This window comes from Cloeon dipterum, chromosome 3, assembly GCF_949628265.1.
Source record: "Cloeon dipterum chromosome 3, ieCloDipt1.1, whole genome shotgun sequence".
NCBI classification, from domain to species: Eukaryota; Metazoa; Arthropoda; class Insecta; order Ephemeroptera; family Baetidae; genus Cloeon; species Cloeon dipterum.
The window spans coordinates 16,306,958-16,326,000 of NC_088788.1; the positions used below are offsets into that span (position 1 = coordinate 16,306,958).

At 39.8% G+C, this 19,043-nt stretch overlaps 5 protein-coding genes across 17 annotated transcripts in view; 3 read left to right on the forward strand and 2 right to left on the reverse strand.

The window, feature by feature from the left end:
- Positions 1-60: 60 nt before the first annotated feature.
- RpS21 (ribosomal protein S21) lies at positions 61-1,353 on the forward strand. Its single transcript, XM_065483979.1, has 5 exons — positions 61-179; positions 264-326; positions 435-567; positions 1,179-1,234; positions 1,317-1,353. Exons 2-5 carry the CDS (start codon positions 277-279, stop codon positions 1,324-1,326), a joined length of 249 nt encoding a protein of 82 aa, XP_065340051.1. The 5' UTR covers positions 61-179; positions 264-276; the 3' UTR covers positions 1,327-1,353.
- On the reverse strand, positions 1,348-3,479 carry LOC135939519 (selenocysteine lyase-like). The gene is made up of 8 exons (XM_065483975.1): positions 3,292-3,479; positions 2,993-3,233; positions 2,772-2,931; positions 2,569-2,713; positions 2,369-2,513; positions 1,865-2,092; positions 1,631-1,811; positions 1,348-1,570 (listed from the first exon to the last, which is right to left on the reverse strand). Exons 2-8 carry the CDS (start codon positions 3,218-3,220, stop codon positions 1,404-1,406), a joined length of 1,254 nt encoding a protein of 417 aa, XP_065340047.1. The 5' UTR covers positions 3,221-3,233; positions 3,292-3,479; the 3' UTR covers positions 1,348-1,403.
- Positions 3,480-3,842: 363 nt separating this feature from the next.
- On the forward strand, positions 3,843-4,446 carry LOC135939521 (uncharacterized). Its single transcript, XM_065483978.1, has 3 exons — positions 3,843-4,039; positions 4,098-4,278; positions 4,331-4,446. The coding sequence occupies exons 1-3, from the start codon at positions 3,953-3,955 to the stop codon at positions 4,408-4,410; spliced, it is 348 nt and encodes a 115-aa protein (XP_065340050.1). The 5' UTR covers positions 3,843-3,952; the 3' UTR covers positions 4,411-4,446.
- On the reverse strand, positions 4,436-8,314 carry LOC135939512 (uncharacterized). The gene is made up of 5 exons (XM_065483959.1): positions 7,933-8,314; positions 7,179-7,503; positions 6,107-6,753; positions 5,335-5,684; positions 4,436-5,127 (listed from the first exon to the last, which is right to left on the reverse strand). The coding sequence occupies exons 1-5, from the start codon at positions 8,132-8,134 to the stop codon at positions 4,591-4,593; spliced, it is 2,061 nt and encodes a 686-aa protein (XP_065340031.1). The 5' UTR covers positions 8,135-8,314; the 3' UTR covers positions 4,436-4,590.
- Positions 8,315-8,560: 246 nt separating this feature from the next.
- HDAC4 (histone deacetylase 4) overlaps positions 8,561-19,043 on the forward strand; it is a 54,951-nt gene continuing 44,468 nt past the window's right edge. For 3 of the 13 annotated variants that reach the window (XM_065483939.1, XM_065483941.1, XM_065483946.1), the window contains exon 1: positions 11,649-12,075. In XM_065483939.1, coding sequence (XP_065340011.1) covers positions 11,871-12,075 — 205 coding nt within the window. In that variant the 5' untranslated portion in view covers positions 11,649-11,870. Of the gene's footprint in view, positions 8,710-9,356; positions 9,444-11,645; positions 12,076-19,043 lie in introns of those variants that run through there. The other 10 variants (XM_065483950.1, XM_065483952.1, XM_065483948.1 and 7 more) reach the window with 9 other exon arrangements.

A 19,043-nucleotide genomic window follows, 5' to 3' on the forward strand; every position in this document is an offset into this window, starting at 1 on the left:
CGAGTGGCTTGCGAAACAACCTTGCCACATAGGCTTCCCGCGTGACACCTTTCGCGCCTTTTCTCCTTGAAACCTCTAAAGTTGGCAATGGTTATGTTGGCTAGCCTGATCCTGCCTCTCCAAGCCTCTACCACTTTATAACAAACGCCATATTGACTTTTGCCTGTCTACGTTTACAGGTCTGTAATTTAGCCGAAATCACGACTGATTTTCGCTGCCGGCGTTCATTTTTCTGTACTAATTTGGTTCCTTTTGCTCTGCAGTCAAATTTAAACAATGGAAAACGACGCAGGAGAATTCGTGGACTTGTATTGCCCGCGCAAATGGTAAGAAACCGATCGCCAGCATGAACCACACGTGGGTCCTTGCTTGAAAACATAACTTTAGTTTCGATTGAATTGAACCTTTTTGATCATGTCTGATTTAATTTTCAGCTCTGCTAGCAATCGCATTATTAGCGCGAAGGACCACGCGTCCATCCAAATCACTATTTGCGATGTGGATGCCAATGGAAGGATGGCTTCCACCAACAAACAGTACGCCATCTGCGGCGCCATCAGGAGAATGGTGAGCATGTTTTTACCAGCTATGTAAATTCTCTAAAAATGGTTCCAAAAATGCTATACATAATAATAATTATTAATTTTCTCTCATGACGTGAGTGTTAAAACGAATAACAGCGACCTGTTACTCTAGGGGGATGGAACCCTAAAATTAAGAACGGTAACATTACAGTTTTCGCCACTCCTACTTTAATAATATGGGGTACATACTCATATGAACTGGCGAGATGTGTAACCCGGCAGAAACTGAATTTACCATAATGATGTACTGAGTAAGTGAGGATTGAGGAAACCAAAGGTTGAAAAGATTGCCGTCAAACGCAGCGAATATGGTAAAGTTACAGTTTTTGCCGGATTACACATCTCGCCAGTTCCAATGAGAATCACATTTTAAAGAAGGGGCGGAGAAAACGAACTTTTCCACTATATATGATGCAAAATTCGGAAAAAACAGACTAATTTGAGAAGTCTGGGTACAGGGTTTTGATATCCAGTGTTTTTATTAAGACATTTTTAGTATCAATTTTTATAGAGGACCAATTTTAATTTATGCATTTGGGGTAGCCACGCATCTCATTAGTAAGAGCAAATAATTCAGGACTTGTTGTGTTATAGGGAGAGTCCGATGACTGCATTGGTAGGCTAGCCAAGAAGGACGGAATTTTGCCCAAGTAAGCATAGTTCCTCAAGAAATCTTTTTTATTATACCTTTTTACTTCTGGATACTAATTTGCTCTTCCTTTTCTGTTTCAGGAACTTCTAAATCCAATAAAAAAATATAAAATCCAAACACACTGGTTTATTTTCTAAATGTTATAAAATTCCCAGTTTGAATTCGCTTTAAGACTGGTTTTCCTTTTTCTTTTTACCATCTTTCAAGATGCGAATTGCATTTGCCAAGTCTTGAACTGCATCATCAATTTCAGATTTGGAAGTGAGCAATCCTATGCTCAGGCGGATAGTGCTCCTGGCCAGTTCTGGCGAAAGTCCAGAATTTGATAGGATGGCTAAAATAAGGAAAACGTTAACATAAGTCTCAATATTAGATTTTAAGAATTTATTTATACCTGAAGGCTTGTCCTGGGAGTGGCAAGCAGCGCCAACACTCGCTTCGACTCGATGGCACTTGCGTAGGATATCTGATCCTGAGAATTTTTCATTGGTCAGCAGAGAAACGCTGCAAGTGTTTGGCAAGAACGGAATGTCAGGGTTTCTGAAGTGAATTACGGCACACTCTCCAAATCTCTCCTGGAGTAATATTATCATTATCAAGATAATCGATAGGATTTCAATAAGCGTACTTTGAGTTTTTCTTCTAGATACTCTCGGAAGCAAATGAACAGCGACTGGTTTTGATTAAAAAATTGTGCAGCCAGAGCGGCTGCTTTCCCTAAGCCAATTGTCATTGGAGCATTTTCAGTTCCGGGTCTGATTCCATTTTCTTGGCCTCCGCCGTAGAACATTGGATAAATAGGAGTGGCAGAATTTGGACCTCGTACGTACAGACAACCTATCCGAGGACCGTAAAACTGAAACAATAATTTTTAATTGAAAAATCTTACTCTGGTTTGCAAGTCAGATCGGATTCTGAGATTCACTGGACTAGGCCAATTGGGGCCAAAATCCTGAAACTGATTTTAGTTGTTAATTACATGGAACAATTTGAAATTTTTTATATAAAATATTAATTTTGTTAACTATGGATTTAACATTAATTTCTGGATATATTTTGACATGCTTCTCAATGGCTGCTTTTTCTAGCCAATATTTCATTATTAGTCAAAATAACAAAATTGATTAACTACCTTGTGCCCTACAATAGTCAGGTAATCAACTAGCAAGTCCTCGACATCAACAGGGATTTTTCCAATAGCTTGGGCTGCATCAGTATGATACAGAATTTTAATTAATCCGTCTGCTATGCGCTTCCGGTTGACTCTCTGCAATTGTCTGTCATCCACCGAGTTATTTAATAACACCTAAAATGTTCTAATTAAATATTTACCTTCCAATTTCAGCTACTGGCATGATGACACCAGTTTCGTTGTTGGCCATCATCATTGTAATCAGGCAAGTGTTTGGTCTCACTGCTGACAGTAGATCTTCAGCAACGATCACTCCTTTTTTAGTGACAGGAACGATGGTAACATCTGACATAAGATTCTTTAGTTAAAATATCAATTTATCTCTATGTAGGAATTAAATTACCTATCAAACCATCTTCCTGAAGTCGTTTTATCGGCAGGATCACAGAATCGTGCTCAACATTGGTTGTGATCACATGTGGAATGCCACTTAGTGGACTTTTTTGTTTCTCATTCCACTCTTTTAAGTACTTGGTTGTGCCAAAAATGACCATGTTATTAGACTGCAAGCGGCGAGAAATTAGTAATTTAAGTAATACATAATTAAATATAATTTCACATTACCTCTGTTCCTCCAGAGGTGAATATAATGTCTTCGCTGTGCGGCGTGCCAACCAGTTTAGCAATATTAGTTCTGGCCTCTTCGATCTTTTCTTTCACAATTAACCCACGAAGATATGGCGAGCTGGGGTTGCCCCAGTAATGGGGGTTGACCTCCCTCAGGCAGTCGACGACCTCTGGGGCCAGCGGAGTCGTTGCATTGTAGTCAAGGTAAATATTATTATTCCGCATCTTCACTTGAAATCTGAAATAAACTCTATTAAGTGATTGATATTCTAAGCGAAAAATATAATTTTTAACACTTCAAGTTATCTCTTGAACCATCAGCAGTTGATGCTGTCAGACCACACTCTGATATCACTGGAAATAAAGCGCCGGCGTTGTAAGGCGATTCAATAATATGTTTTTATCAACATCAACTTTTTTATTGGACTAGACTGTTGGCTGTTTGTGATTAAAGGTCTGTCAGGGGAAATAATAATAATAATAACAACAACGAACCAGCAAGAACCAGGCAAGAACCCAGAAAACTTGACGTTCCTCCTACAGATGTCAGTGTCGTTGTGGCACAATGACAAACAGCTGGGGTGTTAATTAAATTTTTCGTGTAATTAGGCAAAATGTTGATTTAAAATAAATTGAAAAATATTAAAATCATGATATTTCATCTTGATTTAAATAATCTAGATTGATTTTGATTATTATGGTTTGGTCCCGCGCTAAAATTCAAATTCAATTTAGAGTCGCGCCCCTTTTGCTTGGTCTCCTGATTCCACTTACCTAGAGTCCACACTACACTTACCAGCCGCGCGCATTCCGCCCCTTTCGCCTTGATCCATGATTGACCGCCAAAATCGCTGAAACACACTCAGTCTGCTCAGTCAGTCATCTGCTTAGCACAAACAAATTTTGTTGTGCTTTTTCTTTTGGATTTACATCAAATCGACAATTAGCACAGTAAGCATGGACATTCTCTGCGTCCGAACACTGGGAGAGAATCTTAAATCGTTAGTTGGTCGCAACGTCGTGTTGATAGGCTTTGTTCAGAGCGTAAGACCTGGAAATATTAATTTTGTTAACGCCGTTGTTGACAGGTTATGTTTAACAGGTTCACAGCAGCAACTCGTCGATTAATCTGCGAACCACAGACCAGATCATTGTCAACGTCACTTTCCCGGACAGCCTGCCGGACGCTCCAACTGGGTACATTCAAGTGTGGGGAACTGTTGAGAACCAATGTACTGTCAACGCTGAGGATTACTGGCAGTTCACAAGTGAGCAACCCTTTGGTAAGGATTTATCTTTAAATCTGATTACCATCTCTAAAGTTTCTAAATTCAGATGAAAAATCATACAATGGCGCTGTTCAAGCTATGACTGCACTGAAGGATTACGTCCACAGTCCACAAAGTTTAGATTAACTGTAATTTGTAAATAAAATAGGGATTTATGATGAAGTTTGAGTTTTATTACTGCATCATATTAGAATGGTCAACATAAATATATTTTTGATTAAACAATGAGGTAACTCTCAACATAACTCCTTACAAATAGATTCAGGACTTGAATTTCGCACAGCCGACAAAAGATATAACGTCAAATTACTTGATAGCCAAATAGGTGGCTAAAAGAGCGACGTCGAGGCCTAACTGCCTGTTGCTCGTTTCGCACGCGAACGCCCTTAGCAGCAAATCCCTGCCCTCGGTGACGCTACTGTTGCCCAGAACAAAGGACAGCCAGGTGGGCGGTACAAGCACCGCTGCCAGGGCCTTGTGGCCCTCCTCCCTGGTCGGCCGCACCAAAGGCGGTCCCGGCGCCAGCGCCAGTCTGCAGAGCCTGAGAAAAGTGAGCGCAGAGTGCGACGACCAGAGCTCCGAAGCGACGCTTTGCAGCCGGTTTTCCAGCCAGTGGGACAGCAGAGTTCTGACTGCGCCCAGAAGGGGACTCTGCCACAGCCAGCACGAGGGCGAAATTTCCTTCAGCAGGGTCTCCAGCAGACTGACCAGGGAACAATCTGGAAGGAGGGGGGGCCCAATGGGGGTCACTGGCGAGCATGGTTTGTCGGGGAATGCTTCGCTTGCCGCTTCCACCACGCGGGAGGATAGGAATCGCTTTATGTCTCTGCCCAGCTCCTTCAGCTGCAACAATTTTTCATATTCAAGGATTGAGATATTATTTCTTATTTTAAGGGTTTTTATTTTTGAATCTGCCCAAGAAAGCATATTGCCACTTAACTTGCTAAAAATCACCAAATCAAATAATTAAAGTCATATCGTTTTGAGTCTACATGACTACATTTTAATTTCAATAAAACAATAAAGAAGACAGAAAAAAATATAAAATACCTGTGGAGGTCTTTCCATGAAGGAATGGCGAACGTCATAGAAGCCATGATTTTCAGACTGCTCAACAACCTGATCCTCAAAGTTGGGTAGCGCCGTTTTTATGGTGTGCAGAACATCGCTGACAGTCCTGGCGAAGAGACGGTCCAGCCGTTCAGAGGATCCTCTGGTGAACGCCATGGCAGTGGGGCTGCCATACGCCAGAAAGGTCTGCAGCGCCTCGCAACGTGCCAGAACAGGCTGCTCGCACAGCTGCTGCAAGTAGCGCTCCAGCACCGGCTGGCGTTGCGCTGTTGTCTGCTGACCTGCTTTGCTGAATGCCAGAGCGAGCCATTTTGAAGGCCCTTTAACACCTGTAGAGCGAGGCATAATGTATTCGATTTTTAAGAAAATAGTGAAAATTGGGAAAATTAAAGAGAAAGGCGAAGACAGGGTATATAAAAAACTACAACAAAATTTAAACAGTAAAATCTGCATAATGTAAAATAAATAATTTAAAATTTAAACATCCTAGTGTTTACAAGACACGCATGCTTCCACATTAAATTTGCAAATAAAAATAATAATATATATGATTAAATTCAATACCAATACTTGGTGTAAATAAAATTCTGTTTATATTTTAAACAAAATAAAATCGTTGAGAGAACAACGCATTTTCAAAAAAAATCTGTAAACAAATTATTTTTGAAATCATTTGATTTAGTGAGTCAAAAATAAAAATTAATGTAAGCAATAAATAAACTTAGTTTTGAGAGTTAAAACCGATTAGTACCTCGGAGGGCAGCTTTGAGGTGAGGCTGCTCTTCAAGTCGGGATTGCAGGTTGAGAAACTCTTGGAATCTGCGCTTGACCTGCATCACTGCCAGTCTGGGACCTCCATCCCCAATCACGACTACTTCATACTGAATGCAATAGAGTACATAAGGAAGACCGCTGCCTTCTGCCACGACCTCGTTGCCCACGATGGAGAGATTCATGAAAGGCCGGTCGTCATTCGGCAGTTCCGACGCCTTCTCTGCTTCATCTTTGGCCGCGAGCAAGGCCCTGAGTTTTGCTATTGAGGAGGCCAGGTCACTCGCCTCTTCATATTCGGGAGTTGCTTCCGCCTCCTCCTCCACCTCCTCGTCATAGTCCTGGCTCAACGGATCCCGAAATTCCTCTGTGGTGGTTGTGCTGAGGGAAAGAGTCTTAGGGCGCTCCGGTGGCAGGGCTTCCGTCTCCCCTCCAAGACCCCAGGCCATCTGAGTTTGCAGCCAGCCAGGGTCTGCCACCAGGGAAAGGGCACTGATCAGGGCTCCGTGAGCCAGCAAGGATGACAGTAGAGGTCCGGTTGGCGGTGCGCACAGCTCAGGGGGAAGGAGGGACATGACCAGGGTTTCGGCTGTGATGTTCAGGGCCATCTCTTCGTCTGTTTTAGGCCTGAAGCAAAATTTTATCATGCCTTAAGGGAACAAAACACCAATTAAAATTTAGACTGGCTACTCTGCATGTTTGACAATAATTAGCCACAGGGTGTACCTTTTTTGATTTTTCAATTTCCTGCTCATTTAAACAGCAGTTTTGACTTTATTTTTGTAGTTAATCAAGAAAATTGGGGTAAATTTTTCCAAATAATGTACTTTTCTTTGGAAAAAACTAACTCTATCCTTGCTGTTTATAGATATTTTTTAAGGTCCAGAAAAAACTGGACAGAACGTTGGGTGGCAATAATCTAACATAATCTAAGAAAATTAAAAAAAGAGACAAATTATGGATCCCAATAAGATTTTAGTGATTCTTTTAAAATAAAAAACCTTTCGATTTTTCTACAAATTTTTTGAAATTAGTTGAAAAAGTTTTCTCACCAAGGGCCACCTTTGATGCGTCGCGCGTGCCCAATGGACAACGTAAGCACAGCCCTGGCAGCTTGGACAGGAGTGACTCTCCGAACACACGTTTCAATTTCCATGGCAGCCCTTGTAAACGCAACCCTTGACATTCTGGGGAAGTCTGCGTCTCTCGGGCTCAGCGAGTCGAACCATCCGGCGATGAGAATGGCGTGCAGCTCACCAAGTAGTAGCTCAATTTCGCAGCGGACAGCATCTGTCCTATCGCTTTGGACGACTGGTTTGCTTCTGCACAGTAAACCGACGTCTCTAGCCATGCTGATGTATGAGTCTACGGTTTCCACTGAGAAGTACAAAAAATCCATGATTATATATTTCAAGATAAAATAAATTACTCGATAATGATATAAAGAAGCTGGAAAATTTATTTCCCATAGATAAATACCTGCAAAAGGGAATTTATGAAAAAAAGTCTAGACCGGTCAAAAAATTTTAAATCTTTATATGGTTTGAAACACGATAATAGTTCTAGATGGAAAAGGAAATGTTTCCAACACTATAATGTACTATATATATATATATAGCCAAGAGAGAAAATTAAAAAAAATTTGTACATAAAGATCAATTTCAAAGAAAACTATTTATTAACAAAAAATTTATAAGGCTATAAACTCTGGTGGAAATTTGTCATTCTTCATCAAGACATTTATTTTTCTATTTACATAAATTTCATTCAACAAAACGAAATTAAGTACGACATTATGATAAATACCTGACAGAGGCTTGTGGACATTTATCAGAGCCTCCAGGCCAGATTGCACGGAAAAAGCTGTGAGCCATGCGACGCCAGCAACGTAGAGCAGTCCGAGCAGTGACCAAGGTGTCGGGGACAGTAACTGGGTTAGCAGGTACCCCACGGTCCCCAGGGCTGAAGCCCCACAAAAGAGGCAGAGACCCAGCAAAATTTGCATCATTCAATCGGCTGTGCTGGAAGAGCTGGACTGCAGATTCAACTTGCTTTTGGAAAACTCTTGCCGAGGCCTGACATTTAGACGATCCATTCTAAGTTTCACATTTAAGTCTGTTGACGATCGTTTGACTTTTTAGAAGAAAAATCAAAACAAGTTTCATATGATCGCAGTAAGCAGAAAACGGCACGCCCACGTGTTACACACTCAACTACCAACTTAACAAAGAGCGGGAAACTAAACATAATAGTGTGTTGAGTACTAGAAACAAATTAAATAAAATAAAAGCTTTCACCAAATATAAGTTACTAAAAATTCATGCAGAACAAAGAAAATTCAGAAACAATTTAAGGCTGAGGAACATGATAACGCAATTTGCCATTTTAGTTGGCACAGCGACGCTCGCTTGTCTTTGGTGTTGGTGCTTATTCATCTGGTGCTCAAGTCGGCCGCAAACGTCGCTGTCATTTCTGTTTTTAATTGTGAAAAGTTCGCAATGCACTTTATAAACGAGTGTCTGAATTCTTCAAATTTTCGTTCAATCGCTACAAGAGCCGTCTAGATGAGTGTCTAGAATTCAGGTAAGAACTTGGAATGCGACTTTGACGCGTAGTCGATAATCTGCTCGCTTGCGGAGGCAAGTTATGTGCGGTGCTCGTCGTGGTCTGCTTACGACCAGGCACCTGCTGTGTGGAGAACATGTTTATAAATAATGAGAGTGGGATGGGACCGTCCCCTAATGTTCTGCACCGCGTGTTAAATTTTCGCAATTTTTCCTTTTCTTACGCGAGACGAATTTATTTTAGCATAATTATAGTAAAGTTGTATGTTCGTCTGCTGAGTAAAATACAATTTTTGGTTAACGAAGAGGAACGATTCTGAATCACTTGATTTGTTGTGGTTGGCTTATACTTGATTTTCCACTTTTTGCTTGCGCGGAATCTTAATTGGAAGCTGATATATCATTCTCCAATAAACCCAATAAACAATAAAAAAATGCTTTTGAATGAAAAAATTCGCAGAGACTTGCTTTACTTGCGGAAAATAATTTATAATTTTAAAAAATATGATTTTTTTAAGTTGTTGAACCTAACTGCGTTCAAAGAGCCTCGTCGGTTCCAAAATAATGTGGTGTTCACATATCGATAACGAAACAAAAGAAGTTAATAAATAAAAAATACACCTTGGTAGGACAATTTTATCAAAAATATTTTTTTGCTTCTTTCAGTTTCGTCGCACATCCTTCAATCCCGTCTGGCGGGCCTGAACTCGTGATCAGCTATGAGCAGAGCTGAGGAAAATGTCTCGAATTCAAGTGAGTATAGCGCTTTTTCTAAATATTCATTGCGTGTCAAGCGTCGGGAAAATCGTTGCGCCAACCAACAAGTGCCGCGGTCTGTTTGTCCAGCTGAAACTGGTGCGTGACGACTTTCAAAAAATGACCCAATTGAAATGGCCGGAAAAGGGTTTATCGCACGTTTTTGCGTTTTCGGCTCTCACGCGAGCAATCGCACCGCGCGACTTGGCCGGGACAAAAAAGAAATAATTCTGGCTCCAAACATGGAAGTCAAGAGCTGCTGATTCTTTTTGTTGTCGCAAGAAACAACGCACGCCGATTGGCGGAAAAGTGTTTATGCATTCAGAGGCGGCCGGCCAGCCGACGGGCGGGGTGTGATGGGAATTTTATCTAACCACTGATTGGCACGAGAATCTCATTTCGATTCAATCTCCGCCACGACGACCCTTTCGCATTCGTTAGACGCGTCCAACAATTGAAACTGAGCGAGACTAGCGAGAGTGAATGAATTAGTTATAGTGAGAGCCGCCCGACCACCGGTTGACGCGGAATTTCGGTTTCAGTTCCGACAGGAGAGGAAGTAGTGCGCACAAACGTCGGTGTAATTTTAGAAAAAAAATTAAACCCCTATAGTATGGTCTAGGATATGGGCAGCGTCGAAAATGATAATGCGAGACGGCAGACAGGAAGCGGCTTATCTTTTGAATGCAAGTGGCAGGAAAGATTTTCCCCTAAAATCTAAATTACGTGGCTCAAGTATTTTAGAGAAAAGAAAAAAATGAATACTTTACGTTATCGGTCCAGCCCATGCAGACGAATTATCGGCTAGTGCTTGCTAGAAAACTGCATACATAATATTCTTGGTCTATACGCATTTTTTAATAAAAATTTAGTTTACGCCAGAATGTGCAGGAACCGCTACACGTGCCTATAGACGCGGAAACTTGGAGATGATGCCGCTATTAAGCCGGAAGGGGGGGGGCACGTGTAGTGGTTCTCGCACAGCATATTTATAAAAATATAAAAATTTGACACTTGTTGTTGAAACTCTACTCAGCACTTCTCGTGGGCTATGAGCTACAAAGCAACCGGGGTCCCAAGTCCCAATAACATCGCCGAGCGGATAACATGGAACATGGGGCCCGAGTGGCCGCAGAGGAGCTTGGGCCCAATGTGGCCATCTTTTCGCCTCCCCGCACCGAGGTCTTTAATTGAAACGCCAGCCGCTGGAAAGGTGCAAAAACCAGCAAGTGGTGAGTCGACGCCGGTGCTCCTCCCAGCCCGTTGAGCTATTTGAATATTAAATTTCGAGTCTCGCGAGTCACTCAACTAACCACCTTTTGCCATCTCTGACTTTGGGCAGCCAGTATGAGATTCCCGAACTGCTCATATATCTCCCACTGCTTTGACACTCCTGAGAATGCCTTAAAAATGCGAGCCAACGGGCTGGCAAATTAATTAATTTAATATCCAAATTAGAAAGAAGTGTTGGAAGTGTAATTAGTTTTATTTAGAAACTGATCGAATTTAAAAAATCTAGCGTTTTTCCTTCATTGGTTGAGTGAAAAAAGTAATCTTACGGAGAATCAGCTCTGCTTTGAAGAAATATCGTGCGAATTTCATGGTAGATTATGAGGGTGTGGCAAAAACGACCTGATTGCCCTTCCAAAATAAATAAAATTCCTGGTAACAAGTTGTTGCCATTTAATATCTCGTAGAAACTCGCCATAAGAGATTGGTTTTCTTCACCGTAACGACACAATTTGGTTTATTTGCGGCAACTGTGTCTCGTCTCTACTTATTCGCGTTGTAAGTGGTCTCATCTGACTGGCATAATTTAAATGCGGAGGTGGAAGCCAGCCGCAGCAGGGAAAGACAGAAAGAGGAAAGAGAGACAAGGCGCGCGGGCCATCGACGGCGCCGAATCAATAATTCAGAGCGGTCTCGAAGGCTGCCATGTATTCACGATGAGGTGGCAGCGGCGCTGGAGAAAAAGAGCGAGCTAAAAATAGCAGCACCGCCACCACCACTACCATCATCATCATCATCATCATCATCGTGTGGTGATCGGTCATACAAATTGTGTCCTCGGAGGGGCAGGAAGCCGAAAAAATATAATTACATTCAGTGGCTGGCGGGATGCAGGGAGGCGAAGGCAGGCAAGTGGCGTTATCGACGACGACGGCGGTGGCGGCGGCGGCGTCGACTCTATAGTTTGTTGGTTTCCAGCGAGCGAGCGCGGCACGTGTTCTAAAAATAGCGTGCCGCGCGCGCGTCCATGTATTTGTTTACGAGTGGCGCGGCGTTTGTTGTCGAGTCTCTGGCCGGAGTCAGTCGGTGCTCAGTCGGCCCCGTGCGAGCAGGCAACCCAAGCAGCGCAGCACTCAATTTATCTCTCCTTGGGCCGTGGGCCGAATGCGGCGGTGATTATTGCCACTCGTTGCCATGCTGGTCGCCATCCCCGAGCTGCCCGAGCGCTCGGGCTCCCCCAGCGACCCCACGCAGCCGAGCAGCGCCGAGCCCAAGGCGCCGCAGCAGCTCACCAGCCCCCCGCCGGGGGCCAGCGCCGACCACGACGACTGGCGCATGCAGCAAGACCAGCCGCTCGTGGCCGCCGCCGCCATCCAACCACCTGCCCCCATGATCATCGGTACGTGTCCCTTTTCTATCCTCTTTCTGCGCAGCGGTCACTCTCACCGTTCAAACATGCATTTTATGAAACAAATTTAATTTGGTTGGAGTATGCGGAACCCTGAATTTAAAAAAAAAACATTTTGGTTTTTAATCAGGGCTCGCAGTTTTTTCTGTCCATTTTTTTCCACGGAGGGCTTTTGATTTTATTTTCCCATATAGATAATTTTTTATCTTTACGTCAAATTTTCGATTTAAACCACTTTAAAGTGTGAATTTTAAGACTGCTGACTTTTTAAATGTTAAGATATAGGTTTCAACTTAAATTTTGGTTATTTATTAGGTTATAATCATGTCTTCAAAAGAAAAATTGGCTGAAAATATTTCCAATAAAAATTAATTGCACATTAAAATGCGAAAAATTCATAGAAAAAATCTCTTTCAAAACTTTTTTATATACTGACGCAAATTTTGCTTCAGTATAAAAAATTTATTAATTCTTTGTGACTATTCCAACCTGAAAATAAACAAGTGTTAGCACTCGAAAAAAATCCATCAAGCTTAGAATTGTTTTTTTATCATCTCTCTCTTTTATCTGCAAAAACAAACAAAAATTTTAATTTTCAGTGAAATGATAACATTTCAGGTTTCCCAACCGTATAGAAATTATGAATTCATTTTTTAATTAATCCAGTAACAACGATTTAAAAAGTCCGGTTGATTTAGGAAACTTCCGTAAAGACAATTCAAAGTCTATTATTTGTCAATTTTCGCTCTTCTGCCATACAAAAAGTCTTATTAAATATATAATATACATTTTTATTTAATTTAAATTTTTAGTATTTTACCTACAATCCTAACCTCTAGATAGACTGGATGGAAACATTAATTGTACTAAAAGCCAGAAAATTTATGACAAGTATAGGGGAGTGATTTAAGTTATTTAGCTACTTCATCGATTTTTATTTGTCTGGAAAAGTGCACCTCTCAGGGATTGTTTTATTTTTAACAAGAAATTAAAAATAAAAACAGACAATAACAATTATCTACTTTATCGATTTAATGGTTTGTTAGTTTTTAATCAATGACTCAATACGCCTAAATTGGTCAAGTGATTATTTTTTTTCAAATCAAATGAATTAGTAAAGTTTTTAGTTTTTATTTTCCTTTGAAGTATTTTCATGTATGGTACAAAAATAAATAACAAAACTAATTTCTTACTAACAAAACCTTAACAACATGGGGGAAAATTTACTGGGCAAATCCCAGTCCTAAGATTTTTATATTTAATTTTTAATTCTGACACTTAATCACTTTTACATACATATTATTAGACCGCAATATAGATAATAACACTTGCTCGCTTGTTACACTGTCTGGCGTTAACCCAAAAAATAATTTGAACTGGTGTTTAAACTTTGAGATATATTGCGAAAAGGAATTTCAAGCATATGTCGTAAATTTATGGAATCTTAAGTTGTGAAATTTTTATAATACGTACGCCTTAAAATGTTGAGGAAACTGTGCCGCTTCACAGCCTTTCAGTGCACGTTGCATCCCAAAGTCGTAACTTCAATCACCATCGAATTTATATTATGTGTTACTGTTTATTCAATTCTTGGTTTTCTTTTCAGCATAATATCAGTTATATGGGATAATTTAATATTTTGCATTTTATTGCCTCGATTAAATTAATTGAATAATTTTTAATTTTAGTTTCTTGAAATAATCGTACAAATATGTATGAAGGGTAAATATTCAATTACCAGCATACCCATGAGAGTGCGTGTACTTTCTTTTTTTGCGGGCCCAGTATTCTGCTTGCTTAGAAAATAATAATTAATGTATTCAGGTTCTATCCTAAAACAAGATTTGCGGTATTGCGATTTAGGATCTTGGAATTAACATGCCATGCATAAAAAGTTGCCGGTCACGAGGCTGAAAAAAAGCATTTTGTAACTCAGCAAAAAAACATCCAATCAGGTCACACGGAGTAAGTTGATTTAGCAATAATGATTAAACTTTGGAAGAGTTCGCATTACGGGTAAGCGAGTAGTAAATTGGTTATCTCGGTGTATATATATATGAATATTATAACTTTCATTTTGTTTATTTCTCAAATGCATCATTAAACGTAATGAAATTTAAAATAAATGTTGTTCAAAATACGTTGGAGCCGTTTTATTATTTTATCGTTTTTGCTGCTCAAGTTGTTATTTTTCTTAAGCAAAAGAAACCTATTTATTTTTTAAGGAACTCTCGCTGCTTCAATTGTAAAGGCTTGATTTTTTAATAATGTCCGATAACAATCAATTTCTCTTACCGGGGCAATTTGAAATCAAGTCTTGAGAAATGTAGCTTGAATTATTATATCGGTGTTCATTCGTTTGCGCTGAACTCTCGAGGGCATTTAATCTGCAGCATGTTCTCCCACCTGTCACCGGGACGGGACCAAATCGAGGTGTCAATGACAAACTGTAAAAAATGATGGCTTTGGCGTCGTCCATCGCCTTGTGCTCCTCGTTGGTGTAGGCTAGGCTATTTATGTGCGCCCACTGACGCAAATGTGTCTGCCAGAGACTTTTGCTTGTCGCAAAATCTGCGTGCGCTTGGCACGTATATCAGCATCGGCAAATTTACACACGCCTTTCTCCAACGGTCACTTTGAGTGTGTAAAACATGGCGAATCCGCCGTGTTTTGACGCAAATTTGAATCGAAATAGACGCCAAGAATGTCTGAGAATAAGGTGATAACGCTCAAAGTAGTTATTTTTGTTTGCTATACGTGAGGCTATTTTGCACTTAGTCATAACAGCATTTTTTTATTGTTATAAATAGCCTGTTTAAAGTGGATATAAGCACTGAAAAATAGTTTTTACCTTTTTAACCTACACAAAATTTTCTAAAAATTGGGAAAGAGTTAAAATATTCCCCGGTTCCTGTTTAAATTTCTGATAAAAATCGTCTTCACAGTTAGCTAATCAAGCGATTTGAAAACCATTATTTATTTTGGCAGAAGGGGTATTAAGCTCATAATTCGCACATTGTTGGATGGTTGGATAGATCGCGACGAGAGGAATCAAATTAAAGGAAAAAAATCACTGAACACCCGTTACATTATTCGATAAATTTGGTTAATTCTGAAATTTTGCTGTGGATTCGGTCCTAATTTGAGACAATTAATCAAATAAATAAACAATTTGATCAACAAAATGATAATTGTAGTCAACAATTCAAATTAATTTCAATCGTTGTCCAGTATCAATCCTCTTTCTAGCGTCGTTTTTTCCAATGTTAATTTTAGCTGATGCAGTTCATCAACGCCGACCTTGATTTCTATTATCCGCCTGCGCAATTGCACATTTCCCCTCGTCGCCTTGGCTTGAAATAGACATCTCCAGCATATGCAAATTAATAGCAAACATCATTTAACAACAAACGCATTGATACTATTGTCAGTCTCACAAGTCGGGTCATTCATAATTCTCAATTCAATTTGAATGTATTTCAAGCAGCTTGCAAAAAAAAAACGCAAAAGCGAGCCAGACGGGAATATACATATATGCATTGACTCTTATCGCACGAGCTTTCCTTTTATAACCCTGATGTAAAATGCGAATCATGTGACTCTGAAATTGGCCAGCCGAGGAATGAAAAGGCGCAGTCCATTTTTAAAATTCTACTTTCTACTTCGGGGATCATGTGACTGTAAGTGCTGAACCTTTCTTCACTTTCTTGATCCAATATCGCAGAAGCTGGCTTGAAAGATCACGAGCCTAGCGGAAAGTTCCACTGGATTCAACGACCCGGCAGGTCAAGACTTGGAACAGCCTATCTACTTTTAGACCATCCTGTGTTTATAACAACTATTAAAGCATAAATCAGGACAGGCCCGCTGGGTGATGAGCTTTATATCCCTTATATAATTGATGCGGCGAGGTTCAGGGACGCTAAAAATATAGCTGTTTACATAAGGGTCTCAAATTTGCAAATTTATGAGGCACTTGTCATAAAAATTCGAGTTCATGCGTAAAATTGCGTGGTCCTTTTATATTCTATTTTTATCCTATCATTAACTTGGAATCTTGTTTTTAAACTGGTTCGGGAATCATAAAATTATTTATAATTACCTCAAAATATGCTAGAGATGTATGTCATGTAATTATAACCACACAAAATTGGTCGATCAACACTCGGAGATGAGTGTGAGAGAAATTAAATCCTCTGCCTGTGCAATTATATTTGATTAAATATTTTTACACTCTTTAAACCATCTACGTTTTCCACCAAGTGGAGGAGAGCAATTATCGATTCCTTGCGCAATTAAGCTGGCTGCGTGGAGGAAAAATTAATATATATCGCGCGTGGAAAGGCGACAAACGCACGCGAGAGCAGCGCCAGCGGCGAACGAGTCGATCTGAGGAGAGCGTGATTTTATAAATAGCTGCGTTCACCCCCTCATTAACGCTATTTTTGACTCGGCTTCTGTTTTAAACTGCGCATCTTCTTTCATAGTGGCGTTTATAAAAAGAACCAAGCCGCCTCGTTTTATTTTATCGCACACCCATTCTGGAGAGTGCGAGAGCCGAGTGGGGGCTGTTTAGAATCAGTTTGACACATACTAAAGCGGCTCTGCATTAAGATAGAGATAGATTACGCACGCACCATTTATTTTATTTGGCCTTGCTCCCCTGGAGCCTCTGAAAACGCCTCTTTGCAGAGGAAAGGCTAAAACAAGACGCCGTGAATGCTTAGAAATGCTTTTGTCAGCCGGCTTTGGACTGTTTGGGCATTCCTGGAAGAATGTTTTCATTTGTCCGCCAACTTTTGCACACTCCACAAAGAATTGATCCGATTATAAAGTTCTTGGTGATTTAAGTCGACAGGTAAAACAAACAAAAATCATTTTAAAAATATTTTATTAAATTTCTTTACAAATAATTTCAACAAAGATATTGCGGTTATGTGAATTTCACTAAAAAACAGTTTTCAAAACGCTCAAAATGCAAAAAAAATTATAAATGTTTTTTTAGCTCATATAGGGAGAGGTTTAATAGCTGCCTTTTTTGCTTGGCTGGAATATTTCTCGGAGCGCACCACTAAAAATAAAAAGACCGGTCCTATCTCGATACCGCCCGCAGTCACGCTTTTTAATGAGCCGAGTTAAAAATATCCTTTTACTTACGGTGTGCACTGGAGGCTGGCTTGAAGGCTCCAATCAGACGGCAGGCCAGCGAAATCTTCATTTTTCTCTCACCTTTCGCGGAGAACGCCCAGCTGACAGGCATAGCAAATTCGCTTCAAGAAAAAAGATCAACTAACCTTCTTATCTTTTTAATTTACACTCACTCGTAGATTCAAGTTTACAGCTGTCTGCTTCAGGCCTCAGGACATTTTATATATTGCGCTAAAATTTATGGACCTCGAAATTAATATAATTGCCGTTTTACGTCATGAGGTGCTATAAAAAAAATAAAGAAGCCGTGGAACTAATGAAAACGTATGCCCTTGAAAACCGCAAGTGGCTGGTACGCAAATATGAAAACCTTACAAGAGGAGCGCACTTTTTAATCCGAAAACTATGGGGGGTTTCGTTACCGTTTGATAGCGTCTAATAAAAGATGAAATTTTGCATGGTTTGCTATGGATCCACGCGTCCGTAATAGAAAAGTCAATTTTTTTAGAAATTTCAAACTGCCGTAATTTCGTGAAAAGTGGTTGTAGTTTATTACGCTTCACTTTTTTTTTGGAATCTGCTGAGCGAGACGAATCAAGTGATTTGCAATTTCATACATGAAAAACGCGTGATATACCAACATTTTCCAACATAGAGAATCGCGTGCAGTAATATAACGGTGTGCGGAGAGGGGTGTTAAATTTTTTCTTTAGTATAGTTTTAATAAAACCAAGCTCTATTTTTGCTATTTATAAAAGTTAAGCAGGTTGAATTGGTAAATACTAATAACATAATAAAAACGGGTTTCACGTGAAATTGAGGAGAGGAATAATTTTTCATCAATATGTAAAAAATTTCAAATTTCATCAGCTTTCCAAATTCGTCAAGATTTTCACTACAACACTCGTAGCCGCTGAATTTTAAAGCTTAACTCCTAAAGTAAATATTCAATTAAAAGAAATTAATCAGAAAATTTTGTAAATTTCATATTACAATTTTTAAAGATTTTTCATCAACCAAGAAGAAAGGATCCAAAAATTTAAGATTCGACCTTCCTTCGATAATAGCAAACAACGAAAAATATATTCCATTGGAAAATTTTCTTCGTGTGTGATGTTATGTAAAACTCTTGTAATATCAATTTTTGCTGATAAAAATAGGTGCTCTCTCCTTGTTAGCTGCGTGGAACAAATTTAATTGCAGAGGGTAGACAGATAGGCAATATTGAGTTAAAATTATACACCGCTGATGGTCTAAAAATAACACGCCTCAAAACTCAGTGGCTGTTTCGGCTTTCTAAACTGGTCAGGTGCGTTAAGTGACATGCGATCAGGTTTAATTTTATCTCACGAAACCTAATACTCACTTCTTATAACTTCTTGATTAAAAAAAACTAGCGCATTTTTTTCTGAAGAAGATGTAGAACGAAAAAAACTAGGGAAAGTAAAGACCTCTTACTATCCTACCAAAAAAACTTTTTTTTTGAAGTTACTTTGTTGGCGTTAGAGAAAGTTTTTTGTAGTTTTGCATGCGAGAAAGAATTTCAATAAAAGACCCGTTTCAGTAAAAGACTCAAAAATTTGAGTTTGTCCTTTTTTGGACTGGGTTTCCTCCAATGAGGCTTAGTGAGCCCATATATGATATTCGTTCGCCATGTAATTGGGACACGAAGTTTTCACAAGTTGCACGCTATCAGGTCTCCAATCTCAAAAAAGGAAAAAAATGAATGCAAAGGAAAATAATGTTGAAATATACGAAATGAGTTGCAAAAACCAGCAGTAATAAAACAGGTAGGAGGAAAGCACCACCCT

What these genes read in the sequence shown, in the direction of transcription:
- RpS21 (XM_065483979.1), top strand. Translation starts at nt 277, where the DNA reads ATGGAAAACGACGCAGGAGAATTCGTGGACTTGTATTGCCCGCGCAAA. An exon ending in TTGTATTGCCCGCGCAAATG is followed by an intron (nt 327 to 434) that starts GTAAGAAACCGA and finishes TTTAATTTTCAG; the next exon opens with CTCTGCTAGCAATCGCATTA. An exon ending in GCGGCGCCATCAGGAGAATG is followed by an intron (nt 568 to 1,178) that starts GTGAGCATGTTT and finishes GTTGTGTTATAG; the next exon opens with GGAGAGTCCGATGACTGCAT.
- LOC135939519 (XM_065483975.1), bottom strand. Translation starts at nt 3,220, where the DNA reads ATGCGGAATAATAATATTTACCTTGACTACAATGCAACGACTCCGCTG. An exon ending in TCAGGAAGATGGTTTGATAG is followed by an intron (nt 2,714 to 2,771) that starts GTAATTTAATTC and finishes ATCTTATGTCAG; the next exon opens with ATGTTACCATCGTTCCTGTC. An exon ending in CCAGTAGCTGAAATTGGAAG is followed by an intron (nt 2,514 to 2,568) that starts GTAAATATTTAA and finishes GGTGGATGACAG; the next exon opens with ACAATTGCAGAGAGTCAACC.
- LOC135939521 (XM_065483978.1), top strand. Translation starts at nt 3,953, where the DNA reads ATGGACATTCTCTGCGTCCGAACACTGGGAGAGAATCTTAAATCGTTA. An exon ending in TGATAGGCTTTGTTCAGAGC is followed by an intron (nt 4,040 to 4,097) that starts GTAAGACCTGGA and finishes TATGTTTAACAG; the next exon opens with GTTCACAGCAGCAACTCGTC. An exon ending in CACAAGTGAGCAACCCTTTG is followed by an intron (nt 4,279 to 4,330) that starts GTAAGGATTTAT and finishes TTCTAAATTCAG; the next exon opens with ATGAAAAATCATACAATGGC.
- LOC135939512 (XM_065483959.1), bottom strand. Translation starts at nt 8,134, where the DNA reads ATGATGCAAATTTTGCTGGGTCTCTGCCTCTTTTGTGGGGCTTCAGCC. An exon ending in TGTCCACAAGCCTCTGTCAG is followed by an intron (nt 7,504 to 7,932) that starts GTATTTATCATA and finishes TGTACTTCTCAG; the next exon opens with TGGAAACCGTAGACTCATAC. An exon ending in CGCATCAAAGGTGGCCCTTG is followed by an intron (nt 6,754 to 7,178) that starts GTGAGAAAACTT and finishes ATTTTGCTTCAG; the next exon opens with GCCTAAAACAGACGAAGAGA.